Source organism: Micropterus dolomieu, linkage group LG11 (genome assembly GCF_021292245.1).
Source record: "Micropterus dolomieu isolate WLL.071019.BEF.003 ecotype Adirondacks linkage group LG11, ASM2129224v1, whole genome shotgun sequence".
Classification (NCBI taxonomy): Eukaryota; Metazoa; Chordata; class Actinopteri; order Centrarchiformes; family Centrarchidae; genus Micropterus; species Micropterus dolomieu.
In genome coordinates, this window is record NC_060160.1 from 25,923,947 (window position 1) to 25,944,113 (window position 20,167).

Consider the following 20,167-nt stretch of genomic DNA (forward strand, 5'->3'; position numbering starts at 1 on the left):
TATCTCCCTGTGAACATGACAAAAGAGGAGGGAAGACTAAATCATGCCTATGTACAGTATGTGTTGCCTCAGCAGGGATGATATTACATGAGAAAAGTTGATCTACAGGAGAGCCAGATCTAAAAGCAACACAGAATGCCTGAGAGCTGCACTGCTTTATATTGTATTATATATTTTGAAATGTTAAGTCCTACCAGAATTGTGTGTTTCCTTTTACATAAAAACATTTTCACCATAAATTGGTGCAGAAATGTGCACCAGAATGCAGGAAATTAAGTGCTTGATGATGATTTCCTGGGGGAGGTGCCCCCAGACCCCTCAGATATCTTGGCAATGAGGATATCTTTGAAACACTGTTTAAGAATGTTTTCGTCTCTTTCTCGTAACCTAATATGGCTTAAATGGTGATGTCTTGCGAGCTAAGTGTCTCTTCACACCCCTAATCTTGTCCCCACTACATTTCAACACAAAATGACGCCCTTGTCTACTTGTTATGGGGCCTCTATTGTATTATTTATTTTAACTACTTTACTACATTTGGGTACTTTAATACATGTAAAGTAATAACTACTAACTGTGCCTATAGTGGTCAAATGTAGTGTGATAAAACATAGGCCTATTTGTCTTTGAAATGCTTCATACAAAACAGCATTTAAATGAAAATATTATAACACTAGCCTACAGCTAGCCGTTGTTCACATTAATCAGCTAGCTGTATTTGTTGTGTCAGATTGAAATGTGGGCCTTGAAAGAGTTAAGGCGAGTGTAGTGAAATATGACAAAAATGAACAAAGGAATGCAAAGAAAGCTCACATTATCAGTTCATTTTGATGGCCCCTGGTGGCGACTGGCTGCAGGGCCCGCTTAAGGCACAATGTCTTTGTTTTGCCAGTCACTTAAAGTTGGTGGGTTCTGAAAAGTAGCATAGGTGGGTAGGTACATTTATAGTCACAATATAACGGTTATATAGTGAAATTGAGCTTTGTAACTCCCTTCTGCTACATAGCAGACAAAATACACTAATACAGAAGCAATTATAAAAATGGTTAACAGAAATAAACAATATTCAATGATCAATGGAGCGGTGCTGAAGAAGAATTTGACTTTAAGAGTCTGATATAGTACAGTATTGTACTTCTGTTTATTCTCTTTTCAAAATAATTGTAACTCAATTATTTGCTCAACCCCTCAACCTGTTTTTATTTTCCATTGAACTCTTTTAACCCTGATTGTACACTGCGCTGTAACTTTTATTATATTTTAATGTGTATTTTTTCAGTTTCCCTATGCTGCTTTTAAACGTGTTTTTTTTTTTTTTTTTCCCCTGTCGCTTTTATGTTTTATGTAAAGCACTTTGAATTACCTTGTTGTTGAAATGTGCTATACAAATAAACTTGCCTTGCCTTGATAGCATGGGGGGGGAAAGGTAGTGATAGGTGATACAGCTAGCCTACCAAGAACAAAAGGTCAAGTTTTAGCTAACCAATAGCCTACATATAGCAGTGTCCACATTATTTTAGCCACTGCATTACTATATCTAATAATAATAACAACAGTTTTGATGACTGAAAAATGAAATTTACCTACCATTCTTTTGACAAACTGTGTAGGCTAATTATTGAGTTCTTAGTGGCTAATTAGCATTTCGATTAATCACAGCTGTGCATAATTAGCCTAGGTAGCCTACTTTGTGTTGTCCAACCGGCGCACCAATCAGAAGGGAGAATGGGAAACATTATATAAACAGCCTATTATTATTAATATTATAACTTTTATATACGTCAATTAAAATCAGTTGACTTCCCAACATTTCTTGAACACAGCAAGGTTTACATAAAGGCTACGAACCCTTAACTATAGCTGTAGCCTATCCTTACACACCACAGATAGTTTGGTTTTGCTGACATCTGCTGGTAAATTTACAAATAACACGCCACAGCAACACGGAAAGTGAGGCCTGAGACAGTTAGGATATACATTTTCTATTTGATGTGTCATCACTCAGAATGATGATGTAGTATGATGCTAGTATTTAAGATGTAAATTTTTTATGTTTTTGAACATTTGAAACATGCGTTTAAAAGAACATGACATGTATTGAATACAGCTCCATGGCTATCTTGCTCATACCACACACGTATATAAAAGACTGACAGTCCTTTTATCCAGGAGCACCTCTCCAGAACCTGTTATTTAGAACCTGTCAGTAGACTGGTTGTTTATTTCTAATTTAAGCCTCTACTCAGCTGCAGCTCACCATACATACATACATGCAGCCTCCTGATTGGTCTATTATCTCAGATTGGAACTCTGCTAAGTATCATTCCACATCTGTGTTCCTGATTGCTGCATTGTGTTGGTGAAAGAGGTAGTTGTGTCTGCTGTTGCTGGCGTGCTGCTGTGTCATTGTTAGCACTTCCACGGTTAACAATGCTGCCCCATTGTCTTTGTTAGCATTTTCACAGCCTGACAGACAGGAGGCACAGATTAACAGTGGAAGCATTGTTTCAGTATATTCTATGTATTGTGGTATTTTATTTTCAGGGAGCTCTAGCGGAAATATTTTATTCTTTTCTTCTCGTGCAGGTCATTGTTGCTTTCCATGCAATCTAAATCTAAAACAAATGCAGTTTAGGCACCACTGATACCTCCTTGTTAGATGGACAGAAGTTCTAAAAAGAGGACATAATTTAAGTTAATTGGTGTATTTGTTAAATTATAGCATGCTAGGATAATTTCTAGGTTGTATTTTGTTGATCTTTCAAGCCTCTTTCTGGGTTGATGAATGATCCACAGTACCTTCACAGGTGCTCTAAACCAAGAAGGAATTCAGATTTACAGATTACTGATGACAAATCTTGTCTACTACAGGCTGAGTTGTTATATGTTGCCCAGGAAGGTGTGATGGATGGAATAATGTGCATTACCAGCAACTCAGATCAAGTAGAAGAGTAATATTTAATGGCCTCATATTTAGTATTTGAGCATTCTGATATTTGAGCATTTGTGCGAGTGTGAGTGTTTGCTTGTCTTTTCTGATGTTTTATGTTTTTAAAGTCATCCTAACACCACCTGAATTTTATGTTTCTATTTATATAAATACAGTCGTTTCCACTATAAATTGGTGCAGAAAATTTCACCAGAATGCAGGAAATGAGCACCACCGCACCGCCCTGTGGCTTCTTTCCCTTCTTTATAAATAAGAGTTATTATAGAGGATTGCCATGTCTGTGCCCATTTCCTTGTATCTAATGCAAATTTTATGCTTTTAATAGTAAAGGACTTATTTTGCGTTTTTATAATTTTTACAAAATGTGTTTGTCAACCTGTCATGTTTTGGGGATTTTCTTGATTTCAGTCCCTGCATATGTTCAATATTTCCCCAGCTGTGATATCTTTTGTCAATTTCTTTTTTCACCCTGTAGCACTCTTGGTAATTTAAGGTTACTCAAATATGTCTTAATTTGATTTCTATCCACTCTTACTTTTTTTCTGCATTTAGTTTTGCAGTAATTTGTGCTACTTTTCTTCCTATGTCTATCATCCATTCGTTTCTTTTCCTCTAATAACTGTTTTTCTTGTATTTCTTTGGCCTTTTTTTAGCAGTTGAAAATGATTTGACCCTTCATCACTGCTTTGGCTCCTTCTCATAATATAATTTAATCTGTGCACTCTGCATTGTTTACAACTGCATATTTAATCAGTATCTTTGGATTTTTTTCCTACAAATTTCTTATTCTGTAAAAGCGAGTTGTTTAATCGCCAAAAAGCCTGCAGTTCATCAGCAAGATTCATCTTTGACAACTGCACAACAAAAGGTGCATCTGTGCTGTATTGTACATACTTTGAGTTTGCTGACATCTGCTGGTGGAGAGATAGGCGTAAAAGTTTAAGAATTATTAGGAAGACGGGCTCTTCGGGATCCATATGTAATGAACACACAAAAGAAATGCTTTTACAGGCCTCTGGCAACACATTTTTTTCTTTATTCAGAGTAAGATGTGTCAACATCCAGCATGACAAAAATTGTACAAAGTTCACAATTTATAAATGAAATATCACAGCAACTTGTGATCTCACACATTTATAGCAAAATTAAAATGTCAACAAATCCATGCTGTGTAGTACAAAAATAAATCAAACTTCAGTTCCACAGAGAGCACAATAGTTTATACAAAATCCTGTCTTTGTTAATGGTCACTGAAAACAATCTCAAAATGAATCGGCTCAAATAAAATAATAAAATCTGATGAATTCACAATAATTCATATGAAAAGTCAGCTTCCTAAACATGTGACAACCTTTTTGTGTTCCCTATAGATAGTCACAGATAACTATATTCAGATTTGTTATTTATGTACCAACATCAGACGAGCAGCCGGTTTGTGCTTTAGCATCCCTTTTCCCTTTTTACTGATAATGAGAATTAATTCAAAAACTGGTACTAGCTATTACTCTACTGAAGCATTACTATATTGGCAAAAAGCTGCAGACACGATGCTGTGGAAAAAGGCGTATGCAGTCATGGATGATGGGTAGTAGAGTCCTGAAAGAGGACAGTAAAGTACAATAGATGAGATTCAATCAGGTGAACGACAAGCTCCTTCTGCATTAGCTCTCAAAAAGGCAAATTCTGAACATGATCGCTAACAACTAGAACAACAGAATGAAGGGGTGCATACAGTCAGGCATACGGGCATGAGGCTGGATTGTATCACCCCTCGAAGGTCTTGTTCACCATTTCTTCTGCTATTTTTTTTTTTTAAACTTTGAATTGATTGACTATTTAATCCTTTGTACAGTGATTAGATATAAAGTGCTGCTGGGGGATAACTTCATCTTCCTAAAACATAGCAAAAATGAAATAACATTGTTAATGTTTTTACACTTGATAATAGCCTACAGTATAACTGCTATGGTTATAATCATCCTCTTCTCTGATTTCAAGTCCCTGTTCTTCCTCTCTCAGTGGTACTAAATCCACACCTACAGTGGCTCCAAGCAGTTGGTTGCTCCAATCGTGTGCCAAAGAGGTCACCTGGAAAATTGCACACCGCCGCACGTAAGGATAATATCTTCAAGGACAAGTGCAAATAGTCTACTGGCACATAAGTGGGGACAGTGACCCTGTAAGTCCCGCTGTCATACTCTATAAATACTCTTTACAAAACCCTCTGAAACCCTCCTTTTAGGCTTTCGGGTACTGCTTTTAGTTTCTGTAAGAACATCAAAACATGGAAACGAAGGTGTCCCTGTGCAAAATCGTACAGAAAAAAAAGTGGAACTCATATACTTTCGCTTCTAAAACTCAATGTCCAGGTTCCCTTCTCTTTTTTAAAAAGACTTTTTGTATTAAAAGATTTGTATAAAAATCAATATTTTACATAGGCTATATTAAAAAGATTCATGTTACCCCGCTATGCTTATAAACAAGAAATTGCATATACCCAACCTTTTTTTCCTTTGCAGATTGCATCCCGTACCTACTATAAACAAATGATTTCGTTTTTATATTGCTGAGACATTTCTTGATCCTAGCAACACAAGTCTCGAGATTGAGCAGATTTGAAACTAGAAAGGCTAGAACGTGGTCTCTATAGGTCATTGTTTTTACACATCATTTCTATTTGAGATTTTTTAAGGATGAGCATGTGAACATGCATGCACCGCACAGATGTGTTCCTCTAGGATTTAATTGGCTCTTCTAGATAATGGGATTTCCACCATCGGGTTTCCGTGTAATGATGTTTACAATATAACTGTTCATACATACATTCATACATACATCAAGTCAGTTTCCTCTCCGGATTCATTTACAGCACCAATTAAAAATGCCCCCACCTACAGCTACACATCTTTTTTTTTCATTAAAACAAAACACAAACAGTTCTCAAGCATTGTCAGAAAATAAAGCGATTCGCAAACCAGTTCTTGCTCTTGAACAATCTACACTCAAGAAGAAGAAGAAGAAGAAAAAACATCTAAAATCATCAAGTCCAAAATCATCCAGTGAGGAGAAAAACAAATAGCTTCCTCCTTGCTTGCAGTTTTTTCATTTTTATTTCACTGTCCAGTTTTTTCATCTAAAATCCTTTGTTTGTCAAGCAATAAAAAGAACTCGCGTCCCATTATCATTAGCTTACTGTTCAGAAATATACACTAAAAATGTGCATACATGAGCAGCTAGAAACATTACATGACACTATGTCAGCTCATATGAAAACGTACAAAATGTGAATGTCCTCAAAAACTATTTTGCCGTTTACTCTTTTATCTTCTTCCTCAAATCAAGGCCCAAAAAGAAAAAGAAAGAAAGAAATTGTCTAGAGGTCTTTCTAAGCATAATACCTCTTTTTTTGAGAGAACAGAATTTAGAATATATAACACTTTATAAGTTACTGCACCAAACCGAAGAGATCAAACCATCCCCGCCTGTTTGTATGTAGATTTGACACGCCACCCGCACCTGCTGGAGGAACAAAAATCTCCCTTTCTCAGTGGTTACACCTGGATCCCTTGAACAGCTTGCTTGATATTTTCCAACAGGGCTTTGTTTTCTGGGCTCTGGTACTGGTCTTGATTCGTGTACATATCCGTTAGAGTGGTCACATAGGCGTCAAAGTTCTGATCACTTATTGACTCCTGCAGGACCAAAGAAAACAAGAAGGCTATTAGAGGAAAACAGAGTCGAGGGCGGATTCAAGGTGTTCTAAAATCTAAAATCTAAAATCTTATCATCACATCTTCTCCTCACATACGTAAAGCACACAAGACAATAACGTTTCCAGATTTACTTTCACCTTGTGAGGCCCACGCATTATTGTTTTCAAAATTTAGTATTAAGTGTCAAAATTAGGTATTCAATATTCATAAAGTGAAATACAATACTGAAATACAGAACTTGAATAAGGCAATTTAGATGATATAAGCTACTGACTTACTTGCTGGTGCAACTGTAAGCAGCTGTTGTTTCTTAGAGGAGGCTCTTTGTGTGCCAGTGGTTTCTATGGAAGGAAAGGAGGGACACATTTCTATTAGTTTACTTTGAGAAACTACATTGTATTTAAACACTAGGTGACAGTATATAACATCCAGCCACATACAGAAGACCTTAAATTAACCGGAAAAATAGAAAGAATAAATGACATAAATGAAGACATCAAGACAAACACAGAGTCAGGCCACAGTCAGAATGGCCCACTGGTGTTATTTGTAAAAAACTGACTGCCAGAATTCATTCCTCTCCAGTGTCATGGACCTTTTTTAATCTGCATAACTGCTGAAATATGAAAGGAGGATATGATGAATAGCTTGCCACTCAGAGAAGGATGCTTAAATGAAGAATAATTATCCCTTATACACGAGGATTTCAGGATAGAATGGCATTGTGAAGGGTGAAAAACAGGACCGAAGAGTGTGTGATTATCAGGAATCTCTTAGCGACAGAAAGTAACACACTTTGCTTTATCTTCAAGGACCAAAAAAAACGCTGGAATGATAGAAAAAAAATAACAAAAAAAAACTAATAAAACAGTCAGGTTTTCATTCCTTCCAAAGTGTGATCTTTCAGAATTAAAATGACAGGTCAGTTTCTTTGCAATACACTTTAAAATAAAGCCTTTATTCCCTATATACTGTATACACTTGTGTTTAACCTAAACAGCTGAACTGTAAATAAAATGCCCAGTCAAACCTCATTTCACAACTCCCCCTCACTGTTTGGAAAGACAAGCAATGCTCCACATTTTAGTCTAGGCATGCACAATAGGCTGTGGTTAAATACACAAATAAATGAATAAGCTGCTATAATGCTACGGTTAGCTATATTCTGCCGGCTTGCCGTTCCTGGTGGCCCTTACCATATGAGGGAGCTGGACATTAGCTAAACTGTTAATCAGTGACTGGCTGAGGTTGGCCAGCTCATGCAGGAGAGATTCATTTTGCTGTTCAATCACCTTGTTTTCCTCCTCTATGGACTTCAGGTTGGACTCCATTGTTGTAATCTGAGGAGAGGAGGGGGGGAGGGGGAGGGTGGCAGGATGTTACAGTACAGCTTTGCATTCACAGGCAGGTACACACCACTTCTGACTCAGATAGACATGAACAGACAGGGAACTGAATGCAGCAGACAGGAAGTAACTTACCTGTGTTCTAAGTTTGATCATGTCTGCTTCCACTGTTGAATTTGATTCACTTAAATCTTTGATTTCTTCATCCAGCTGTTTGATATCATCTTCATGCTCCAGTCCTACAGAGGAGAAGCAACATGAGCACTGACACATGGTTTCCGTCATAAATGAGATTAACAGCCTTTGTGTTAGGCTGAGGTGATTAAAAATGTCCCAATATGACTCTGTAGCTAAGTAAGAACTCTGCTGGACACTTTGTGTGTGTGCCGTCACCTCTACAATCGAACTGCAGCAGGTCATTTAGCTGATTAAGACTCACATTCAAATTATCTTACAGTCAAATTATGATCCTGTCACATCCCTTTATGAAGAATTGAAATTCACTGCAATCCAGGGTGAAGTGTTAGGAAACAGATGGAGCACACAACCACAAGCTAGCTCAGATATTCCATGTCTGATTACTGCCAAGCAAGCCCAACCCTGTTCTTGCAGATTGGAGCCACTCTTCTCATTATTTATACCCTATCCCTGAAAGGCAGTTTATTTCCAATTTAAGCCTTTACTCAGACGCTGCTCACCACACACCCTCCTGATTGGTATATTATCTGAAAATGAAACTCCGTTTGCCAAATGATTCCATATCCATGTTTGATCCTGATTGGCTGTATTGTGTGTGTGAGTGGTAGTTGTAGTTACCGTTGTTGGCACGTTGCTGCTTTATTGTTAGCATTTCCACTCCGGAGAGCCTGGCTTTCCTCATGGCGGAGGTGGCACGCGGACAACCCGACAGACTGGAGGCAGCAACAAGGAGAGGAAGCATCGTTTCAGAATATTCCACACACACAAGGAGCCAACGTGGCTCATAGACTGCTGGGTTATATGGGGAAGTTCAGAAAAATCTTTCCATTAATGTCAGGTTTGGCGCCAGCTTGGGATAAACATTGAGGGTTTACACAGTCTTTAAGGAAAAGTTCGACATTGTTTTTCGTGCCGAGTTAGATGAGAAGATTGATACCAATCACATGTATTCACGGTAAATGTAGCTACAGTTAGCTCAGCCTAGTATAAAGACTGGAAAGAGGGATTGGGTAACACAATCCACCTATCAGCAACTCTAAAGATGACAAACACATTAGATTTTATTTGTTTAATCCATACAAACCCAAAGGAAAAACAACAATTTCACATTTTACAAGGTAATGTGCTATTTCTTAGCCAGGACCAGTATCGCCCTGAAGTCTTCTGTTTGCCTGACAGCTAGTAAGCTTCAGAAGTGCTTTCACCCTTTGTGCTAAGCTAAACTAACAGGCTGCGGGCTCATAGCTACATATTCATTCTACAGATTTCAGAGGAGTATCTGTCTTCTCATCTAACCGTCAGCATAGAAGTGAATAAGCATATTCTTTTAAAACTTGTTGCATCAACTGCTTTCATGAATCATGGCGTTCCATGCTTTCATGTAAGTAGGTGTTAAACGTTTAAATCTTTCCACTTTAATTTAGCTTAGTTGTCGAGCTGAATGTAACGGTTTCCCGTGGAGTTTATGACCACTAGTAGGGTTATAGAGCTGTTTGAGTGGGCCTCCATTTTGTTTAACCCATGCACGAGGACACGCATGTGCACATGATATAAAATAGTTTTTAAAAGTCTGCTCTGTAACTTCTTATGCTGTAGGAAATGCATTCAACACTTCACGTAATGAACTGTGGTGACAAGAAAAGTCAACAGGGCACCTTTAAATCAGTAACAGCAACAATACGCCGCATGGTGTCCTAAAATCTATATGTAGTACTCCAGCCGAGTTCCCTAGACCCACCTTCTATGTGTCAGGAAGCTGCCACTGACGTGACCCGAGCCGTCACAGCCTGGTGTGGGGCAGGACATGCCCTCCGTCTTGCCAGATTTCCATGTGAACTGGATGCCATTTAGGTAGCCGTCCTTTTGTCTCTTTGCTGCTATGGGGCATCCTGATGCACTTCTGTGGGATGCATACTTCCCTGTCACGTGTCCCTGACCATCACAACCTGGGACCGGGCACCTTCGGGGGACAGAGTAAAATGTTTTCAGAGAAGCCTCACTCAACAGTTTATTTTCATTGTTATCGGCACCTTCGTTCACTCAACCCCAACCTTCATCTGCTTATGTATTAAAAGTTGATACCGTCATCTTTTTATCATATTAAAGACATCATCCAGTGACCTGATGAGGTTTAGTTACTGGCTCTCTGGTATACACTACAGTTTGTGTGCCTCCTGAGTACTAAAGCACAATATACTAAGCTAATATCTCTTTTCTGTCTCCCTCTATCTCTTTAATAGAAACAAAGATAACATCGGCTTATTTAAAGCTGTCATACTGGCAGCCTTATCACAGTTTTGGAATGCTGACAGTGCATCAACATGAGTGATGATCAATGAGGCAATAAATTATTCCTAATGTCACACCTCACAAAATGGATTATGACTAAAGCTAGCTACAGTTGTGAAAGTATCAGTTCTGCCTGCAATGGCAGCTACCTGGCTTTAGTTCAATTTACAGGGTTGTCAATTTTATTTATACAGCGTCTCTCTCAATGCACTTTTCATATAGAGTCTAGACCGTACTCTTTGTAATATTATTTACAGCGATCCATCATTTCCCACCACCAAGCACTTGGCAACAATGGCAAGGAAAAACTCCTTAACAGGTAAACCTAGACTCAGGGTGGGTGAATATCTACCTCGACCGCTTGGGTTGGGTGTGCACTGTTGTCTTCCACAGTGTCTTTTTCTGTGGTATGTGAGATCTTTCCCATAGTAAATATAGATCAGAAGTCAAATGAATTTACTTAAATAATTCATACACCAAGCTTCTTCCTAAACATGTTTACCAGATTCTTACAAAATTCTAACATGTTCAAATTCCAAATGTTGCTGCCATGACAGTTTCACTGAATCCTTACTTATGAAATTGTTGTTGAATGGGGAAGTACTGAGCACAGATGTTAGACGGGTTTCTTGTTCTTTATATGAAATTGTTGAATTAGATCTCCATTTGACAAAAGCATACGGTCTTTGTAGAGATCTCCAATAGTGTGTGTGCCATTAGATTGTTTTCAATATACCGTTGTTTTCCAGTACTGATAGCAGGATTGTACCATAATGAAAAGCATATCTGTACAAAGTATGTTTATACAAATGTTATTTAAGTCCAGAGATCTTCCCTTTATTTAGGAGCACACAATTTATTTCACTTAATTCTAGTTTACCATTTGCTTGACTATGTCAACATGGTAAACTGGTTGATTCTCAACCTCAGATTTCTTTTTAGCCTCTTTGTCCATCACTTTTATTATTTAGACCAAATGCTTAAACTTTCTTTGGGCGGAATTGCTGAGATTAAATCTTAGCATTTGATTTAAATGAATGAAAGCATGCCTGTGACATTTTATTCTCTGCAGGTCTGTGCGTTATTCTGGGTGATGACTTATGATGATATCAGAAATACTGCTCTAGAAATGTCTTTGTTATCTTCTCCCATGACTGCATCTTTCCTTATCCTCTCAGGGGAACTTTGGCCATAAATGTTTCAGCTGCCTGAACCAGATATCGGCTCACGACACCCCATCAATGACCTGAGAGCCAAACTGCTGCGACCTGGCAGCAGACAGATCCAGAGCTGTGCTGCTGAGGCGAACATCCACCAATCTGTGAGGAGAGCTATATGTGTGCTGTGGAACAGTTCAGACAGGCCAAACTGACTCCCATCCAGGAATGCATAATGTCCAGAAGGGAGAGCGTGGTGGGTTCAGCGTTGTGTTTCACGCCACAGTGGTTAGGGACTGTTTCATGGTTTAAAACAGCAAGACCCACAGTATTCATATTTTCTTTGGACCCTGCCCTTGACTTAGGAAAAAAAATGAATAACCCTCCCATCAATATCTTAAAAATATTATAACAGAATAATACTGTGACAAAAAGCATTGCAGAAATTAATTGATTAATCGATTAGTCAAATGCTATTTGGGGTTTGGACTAGTTGGACTAATTAGACCTCAAGGATAGACATTTGAAGATGTCACCTTGGACTGTGGGAAAATTATGGAGAGCATTTTTCATATATAAAGGGATTAATCAATTAATTGAGAAAATAATCACCAGATAAATCAATATTTAAGAAAATTGTTGCAGTCGTAAACAATAACAATATAATAGTTATATTAAATTCAATCTTTATAGAACATAAATTAGCACAATAAGCGCAACCAATAGGCACTTTGTGTTTACCAAACATTCTAGCCACATTCTATGTATAAAAAACAAGAGCTACTAACTGCTAAGCTCTTGATTTACACATTAGGGAATTTGCTTTTAAGTTCAAAGTGAAATATATAAAGATGTTGTGTATATATGATGCTTTGGCAATGTTGTTACATTCATGCCAATAAAGCTAATTTGAGTTAAAGAAATGTCTGGGTTGCAGTTTGGATAACTGTAGAGGAACAGATCATAAAATGTGTTTAAATTAACAATGGACTGAAAATGTGCCTGCAGAATGTTCTGAACTGAAAAGAATTATATCATGTCACACATGCAAGCCATCTTTTTGATGTAACTGTTTTGTCCTTTTTATTATCTATTATCTTATAAGTCTCCATGGGATGGTCGAATTAAAGTATGAACAGATCACCCCGCCTTTGTCTCCTCCTGTAATCAGTTAAGGGTCAGACCAGGCCTTCTAGCTAGGCCTTCAAGTTCTAAGAGTGAACTCCCAATGACAGAAACAAGAAGAGTCTCCTGATAATAAATGATCATGCAATGGTCATGATCTTTACCCTCAAGACGACACATCCACTACTGAGGAAGTGTACAACAACCTTCCCTCTGGACATAATAAGATCAAGAGACAGAGTGAAAAGGATGTGTCAAGTATCATGTGCATACAATCATCATCCATAATCCAAAGAGGGAAAACTGAATGATCAAGAGGCGGAGTTCATTCACTCCCTTTACATTCACCCTTTACTTGTGAACTAGTGAATACAAATAAGTTACAAAGACATTTTAACATCAACAGAGCATACTTAAAGGGGTACCTAACCCTTTACGTATGCTCTGCTGGGCAATAGTGGCAAACTGTCCTCGGAATTCAACAGAATGACAAGATCAAGAATGGCCAAAGTGTGTTATTTGTGCTCTGCACCACCAGAGAAATCAATGCAGCTGCAGGGCTGAGGCCAGAGAAGCCCATTGTGGGATTTAGGCAGAGTCCAATCAATCTCTCTGTGCCTCTGTTTCTCCCTTTCTGCGTGCTTCTGTCTTTCCTTACCTGTGTTTCTGCAGAGGTTCACCAGAGACTGCGGAATCGCCCCTCTCTAAACTGCAACAACCTTGCTCTTCAGAAGTTTTTCCAGCTCCCTCAAACATGGGTTGAAGCTCTGCGCTCATACCACATTTGTCTTGTCTGAGCTAATACTGATTTATTCCCGCTTGCATCAGTGCACGTCAAAGAGCAATGTACTGATTATAAAACAGCACATTGCTCCTTTGTTTCCATTCATGTGGCTTACTTGCATCATTTTAAAAACGGAAAACTAAAGTCATGTGTCATGTTCTGTATTTCACATGGGAAATGTAAAGTAAGCAGAGTGAGCAGTGTTGGTAGCAGGAGGAAGAGTGTAAGTATCAGGGTTTTAAAGGGAGAGAAAAGACTGATGATCAGTGTCTGTGCTGTACCTGATAGGCTCCTGGTCCTCCTTGTTCTCTTTACTGTGGATGATCTTTATCCCACTTTTCCTGGCCCTCGGACACCCTGAGAGACTGGAGATAAATGACAGTGTTACCAAGTTGAAGCATGCAGTACGTGTGTGTGTGAGGCAGAGTAAGAAGGTAAGAACTTTCTTGGAAAGCGAGACATATTGAGAAAAGAGTGGAAATTATTCCTGTATGCATGCAGAATGCGGGTTGTACCTTCTATGTGAGGCGTAGTTGCCAGTGATATGTCCCGAACCATCGCACCCTGGTGTCGGGCACCTGGGGCAGAAAACACAAAAAGGGTTCAGGGCCTACAGCAAAAGTTCAGTCCCTTGAAGATAATATATCCCTTATATACATTTGTTATGCTCATTGTCTACTGATATGACAAAACAAAAGCAAACATTTGCTTCACTATGGTTATAAGTGCAAAATACACTATGACAGTCAGTGGGCTAGGACAAACTAGGACTATTGTGTTGTGTATGAATGACTCAATCTAAGTAGGTATACAATAATACCATAAAATGAAACATGGATTTAAATGTATTAATTTTTTTTATTTTAACATGAACATACATGGTCCATATATGGTGTAGCCCAAGCTTGATTTATATTTATTTTTTTATTTATCTCTTTAAAGATTGTTTAAAGACTTAATTATTTGGACAAATAAGGACTTTTGCCTATGGACTGTTTTATATTGTTGGACTTTAATTAGGGCTTTCAATTAAATGGAAAAAAACGCATTCTTTCTAACGACCAGCAGGGGGCGACTTCATTTTTTGCAAAAAAAAAAGGTCAAATTGTGTGTAAGCTTATTAGAAACATAGAATGACCCTCCTTCCCACTTGATTTATTACCTCAGTAAACAATCTCTTAATGGGTTTATAGTCTCAATTGCTAGTTTCAGGTTTTCTTCAATACAGCATGATGTTTATTTTGTAAATAATGGTCCCATTTAGAGGAAAATAGCCAATAAAGCAGGGTGTGCTTTAGGGCATGGCTACCTTGTAATTGACAAGTCACTACCACGGTGACCTGTCAATGAAGATAGACGTGAAACGTACCGCACTGTCAATTTAAGCAGCTGTGAACTTTTTTTTTGGTGTTGGGGGTGTTTTTTATTCATGAAAGTTAATTGTAACTTTTGGTAACGGAAAAATATCTTGTTCAGCGTACGGTTGTACTAAAAAACTTTTTTTTTTTACCAGTAAGTACATTTTGTTTTAAGCCTGTTTCTCGCTAGCCAAAATGAGCATCCCAATACGGTCACTTCTGGTTGGCAAATTCAAGGCTTCAAAAGTAGTTCACAAACCAATGGGTGACGGTGGCTACGTCCACTTCTATTACACGGTCTATGGTTCTTACTGAAGACGTAAATGTTTAAAAGTTTCATTTCTAAAGAATGAATAATTTCCTAAAGCAGATGGGCACAGTCATTTCTAGCAAACATTACTTTAACTAAAGGAAATAGTGCATTTGCTGGGGACTATTTTCAGTGGTGGATTAATCTATCTTTGGTGCACTAGTGATTGTTTGGGGCAGCAGGACGGTGTATCTGGGACTGAGTCAAAATAAACTACAGTGTGTGGGTTAATTTGTAATGAAGGAGCAACAATTTGACTCATTGTGTGTTTTTAATAGAGTTTAGAGAACAATAGAGCTCTCCGACACAGAGGAATGAGACACATCAGGCTTTGCCTACACACAATACTTGTAAGTAGGATCAATGCATCGTTGGTGCGGGTCTTTTTCAGGGATTTGACAATATGAAAACATATAGAATATAAGCAGACTTGAAATTGTTCTCCTTAAAAAGCAATCGAATCATATCAAATGACTTCATATTTGAGCAGCCTATGGTTTTCTATCCATCCTGTGATTTACATTACCACTTCCTGCAGTTATGTGCACTAGCACTAATAAGGCTGACCTTACCCTAGGCAGAATGAGCCAAACAAACAAACAATACATATTTCAGTAAGTCATTTCACGCCTTACTTGAGCTCTTGCGCGTTGTTGGCCAGCATACTTCGAATGCTTTTATCAGCTAAAGGACAACCTGAGAGACTGAAAAATACACCAGTGGAACATTAGTTACACCAAAATGACAGGTCACCCCAGCCACTGAAACACAAGACAACTCTCAGACCACACTCATATCCACACACAGACATATAGAAACACATGCATAGATAAAATATCAACCAGGAAATGCAAAAAAAAAGCCATGATGCAAGTGCAGGGAGTTGATTTAAAAAAGTTAACCCTCTGAGTATTTGTATTCATACGTAACAACAAGGAGTCTCGTTTTCATGCGTGGTGTGTTCTGCACTGTGTTCAAACAGGACTGAGTGAATAAAAAATAGTAAATTAACATTGGGGTTGTTTTCCATGTCAGCCTCTATACTGATATCATTCAGTCCTTGCAGACTCACCTCTCACTGCAACACTCAGCAATTCTGCTAAAGTCTTCTTGCTCTGAATGGTAAATGCTTAGTCTGCACTGCACTGTGGGAAGGGCCTGGAGGACTGAATAACATCAGCTTAGAAGGCTTTACGCATGGCCCATTGAGAAATAATTTTATCCCAGGGTTTAGATTAAAAATTAGCACGTATCCAATTAATTTAATCTTTCCGTATTTCATGATACCCTTGTTTTCAGGAAGTCGCCAATAGTCAAAGGGCTAACAAATAAGAGAGAGAGAGAGAGACATTCTGCCTACAAGTGTTTGACAGCATGGTCGAGGTAAGCTGAAAACAATAAAGAGAAATAGACTTAGAATCCACCAGGAGAAAAGGAAGTCACACCTTCGATGTGAGGCGAAATTGCTCGTCAAGTGACCACTTCCATCACACCCCGGTGTGGGACATCTGCCACCAGAAAAATACAGATTTATAAGCCCAAAGGGAAGGAGAAGAAAATGTGAAAATCACAGAATGAAATTGTTTCTGATTTTTTTCATTGTGGGTTTTCATTGTTTCCAGTTTAGCTTCACTGTCTGTGATTAACCTTGAGATCACCTACACTTGATCTGGCATGAGACTAGTGTCGTGTCTTACAAAGATAAAGCGCCAAAAGAGGGAAACTACAATCAAGGCATCAGAAGAAGCTACCAGCTCTAAGATCAGTGCGGACAAATGGATAAAGCTGGTAAAAAGTCCTATAGCAAGCCAGCAGCACAGGATGGGGGAGGGAGAAGAAGTGAGAACAGTGGTTAGCAAAAGGAAGGATGAAACCAAAAGAAACGAATAAGATGAGAGGGGAAAGCAAAGCATGAGTGGGGGGAAGCAAGTGGGGTTAGGTGGACGGGAGGAACACTGGGGCATTATAAAAGTAGAGGGCTCTTACGTTATCAGGTCCTTCTTACTCTCTTTGCACTGGACGTACTTGGGCTTGGGGCTGGGCATGTTAACATCTGTGGTGTAGGAGCGGTCCTCCAGTAGGTCATGGAAGGGATCCAGGTCATCCTGCTGACATCGGGTGTGAAGGGAGGAAGAAGAGAGGGAGGGGAGGGGGAAGACAGGGAGGCAAAGGGGAAGAGAGAGATGAAGAGGGATATTTTTTTTTTTCTCACTCCATCATTCATGCTTGTATGCACATGATACTTGACACATGCACTCAATAATCTGGAAGTTAGAATACTTTTAATGAACTGGCACAAGATGGAAACTCTTTTAGAAAGTCTTTTCTTTCCCTTTGCTTTCTTTACCTCTGTTTTTACACACACACACACACACACACGTCAAATGCACACTTTTCATATCATAGAGGTTTGTCAATTTAAATGCTGATGGTTCAGCCTGTGTGACAATTGAGCCTCACCTGTCGTTCTAATAGAGCTAGAAAATAGAATCCCTTGGAGGAAGTAATGACTCAGTGTCCAGTGAACAGTGTGTGTGTGTGTGTGTGTGTTGGTGGGCTATCTCGTGGGTGTTTAGATGTTCACAGAGCATTCTGGCGCGTGTGTGAATGCAGACCTCTCAGGGAGTTGGCTGGTTCTAGTCTTGTAATGCACCAGCAGTCACTAGATGGCACTGCGGTGTAGTGTCAGACCGTTTTCTGGCTGTGTTATTATGTGGGGCTGTGCTTTGTCTGCAGTGCATGCAGCCAGGGCACGACGGCTGTTGATGCAAATCCTCTTTCCTTTCTTCCATGCTCGCAGTGTATGTACAGTAATGCCCATAAAGAGACAGGTCCAGATACAGCCCAAATTATCCAGCGCTCAAGCTGTCTCGGAGTGTGTGATGCTGGGTCAGCCAGTGAGCTTCTCCAATTAAAGGGAGCGCAGGCTGAGAGGCAGGCAGGATGGAGAACGACACATGCAATGCAGAGCAGAAAGTAGGCTAGGGATGGAACTCGCATATACACGCAGAGACACTCCCAAAGAGACATGGGTAGAGACACACACTCATATGAATATTCACACTTCCCTCACACCAACAGAGGCGCATGCACTGTACACGTATGCGCCTGTACACACTGACAGGCGCACCCAGCAGAGGCGCATTGATTTCCAGCAGTTCTTTGATGAGATGAGCTATTCCGATTCCCTCCCAAGGTGCTACTTTGCATAATTCATTTTAGAGAAGAGCGAAATGTAAAAACAGAAAGCCAGCATACGGGGGGGCATGATACAAACAGAGCAGATACCTCTGTGCATGGCAATGCTGACATCAATTAAGGTGCAGATTCATTAGGTTCCCCTCAAAAATCCCTGACTTTCTAATGATTCAAAATATAGCAGTGAGTCAGACAGGGAGGTAAGAAACCTAGAAGACAATCAGACGGCAATGCAAATGTTTGACTTGGAGAAACTGTGTTGTATCAATATCAATGGCTTGGAGGAAAATAATTTTGGTTGAGACACATTGAGCAGACAGTATAAGTGACGCATGCCAACTGTACTGTCTGGCAGCGTCCAAATCCACAAACTATCATATACTACTGATTTATAATAATCATCATCACAACCCAACTGTCATTTCTTTGTAATCTCTCTCTGTTATTCTTCTCTTCATCACACGTCACCACTTCTATTTCAATCCTGGTATCGTCACGAACATTTTAAAGGAAAGTGAATATGCGATGGAACATTCTGAGGCAAAGGGGAGAGAGCCTTATTCAATGAACTGATCAAAAATAAAATATTTTTATGAATAAGAATGATGTTGCATTCTGCTTCATATTGCACATTTGTATTGATCTTTTAAGATCAACCTTTACAGGCAGCTTCTTCTGTACTTTAAAGATACTGAGCAGTTAAGTTCAGGCAGTGCTCTACCCGCCTTCCTGGATAAAAATATTTATATTTTATCTGGCCACAACCAGAAATTAGTGGTCAAGTGAATCTCCAACATTGTCCTCGTTGTTTTCCCCTTTACCTCTTTCTCGTCCTCGTCTATGTGTTTGATCTTGGTGTAGTCTACAGGCAGGTCCCAGCAGTCAGCAGCGTCCCCCATACCGTAGCAGCGAGAGCCCAGCAGGGCGGCTTGCCTCTGGGGGGACATGGGCTCTAGAGGGGTGAGCACCGAGTCCCCTCCGCCGCCGCCGCTGCACAGACGCTTGCTCATACTCAGGTCCAACGTACCGTTCTCATCAACATCTAGACCGGGACTCTGGAAAGTGTTATGTGGATTTTGTGCATGCGTATGTTTGTAAGGGGTAAAGTCAGGTATGCGGAAGAGATGTGCGTGTGTTGTGTGTTTTCAGCCAGATGAGGAGGGGTAAGATGATGCACAGAACATGAGGAGGCAGGGATGGAGAGAAAGGGATAAAAGAGAGAGAGAGAGAGAGAGAGAGAGAGAGTTCCTGATTAAATAGCAGTCAAACATATTCATATTGTAGGATCTGAGCTGGGAAAAACAGTAGCGTGAATACTTAAGAAGTACATGAAAAGTGCTTGAATTTTCTGTTCCTCCCGTGTTGTGTTGTGTTTAACATTTTTTGATGTCTGAAATGATGGATCAAGAACACCTGCAGTTCAAATACCCAAAACAACATTCCAATTTATCACAAGTCTGTTTAGAATGAAACATTAGACACTTGCAGTGTACAGTAACACTATAGTGTTGCACTCGTAAGAGGGTCAAAAGTAGAAGAGGTTATCAGTGCTCAAGGACGAGTGCATCCCTCTGTGAACCCCTCCTTTCCTCTTTCTCTCTCTTTCCTTCCATCCTACTGTGGTCTCAACTGTGTTCTCTGCAGTCAGAAGGGTGTGTGTGCATGGCTTTGTGTTGTGTGTGTGAGACTAATGTGAGTGGACATCACAGTGGGGGGGGGGGGGGCGGGGGGGTAGGGGG

The 20,167-nt window shown here is 39.5% G+C and overlaps 2 protein-coding genes across 3 annotated transcripts in view; both read right to left on the reverse strand.

Annotated features, from left to right (window-relative positions):
- LOC123978634 (peroxidasin) overlaps nucleotides 1-1,628 on the reverse strand; it is a 61,004-nt gene extending 59,376 nt beyond the window's left edge. For both annotated transcript variants that reach the window (XM_046061982.1, XM_046061981.1), the window contains exons 1-2: nucleotides 1,588-1,628; nucleotides 814-912 (exon numbers count right to left, since the gene is read on the reverse strand). The gene's annotated coding sequence lies outside the window, so the exon portion shown is untranslated. The remainder of the gene's footprint in view (nucleotides 1-813; nucleotides 913-1,587) is intronic.
- Nucleotides 1,629-5,817: 4,189 nt separating this feature from the next.
- Nucleotides 5,818-20,167, reverse strand: part of myt1lb (myelin transcription factor 1-like, b) — a 66,835-nt gene continuing 52,485 nt past the window's right edge. The window contains exons 15-25 of the mRNA XM_046063480.1: nucleotides 19,250-19,483; nucleotides 17,217-17,335; nucleotides 15,866-15,934; nucleotides 14,078-14,140; nucleotides 13,844-13,927; nucleotides 9,946-10,167; nucleotides 8,826-8,920; nucleotides 8,145-8,248; nucleotides 7,860-8,003; nucleotides 6,942-7,004; nucleotides 5,818-6,642 (exon numbers count right to left, since the gene is read on the reverse strand). Coding sequence (XP_045919436.1) covers nucleotides 6,502-6,642; nucleotides 6,942-7,004; nucleotides 7,860-8,003; nucleotides 8,145-8,248; nucleotides 8,826-8,920; nucleotides 9,946-10,167; nucleotides 13,844-13,927; nucleotides 14,078-14,140; nucleotides 15,866-15,934; nucleotides 17,217-17,335; nucleotides 19,250-19,483 — 1,338 coding nt within the window. The 3' untranslated portion in view covers nucleotides 5,818-6,501. The remainder of the gene's footprint in view (nucleotides 6,643-6,941; nucleotides 7,005-7,859; nucleotides 8,004-8,144; nucleotides 8,249-8,825; nucleotides 8,921-9,945; nucleotides 10,168-13,843; nucleotides 13,928-14,077; nucleotides 14,141-15,865; nucleotides 15,935-17,216; nucleotides 17,336-19,249; nucleotides 19,484-20,167) is intronic.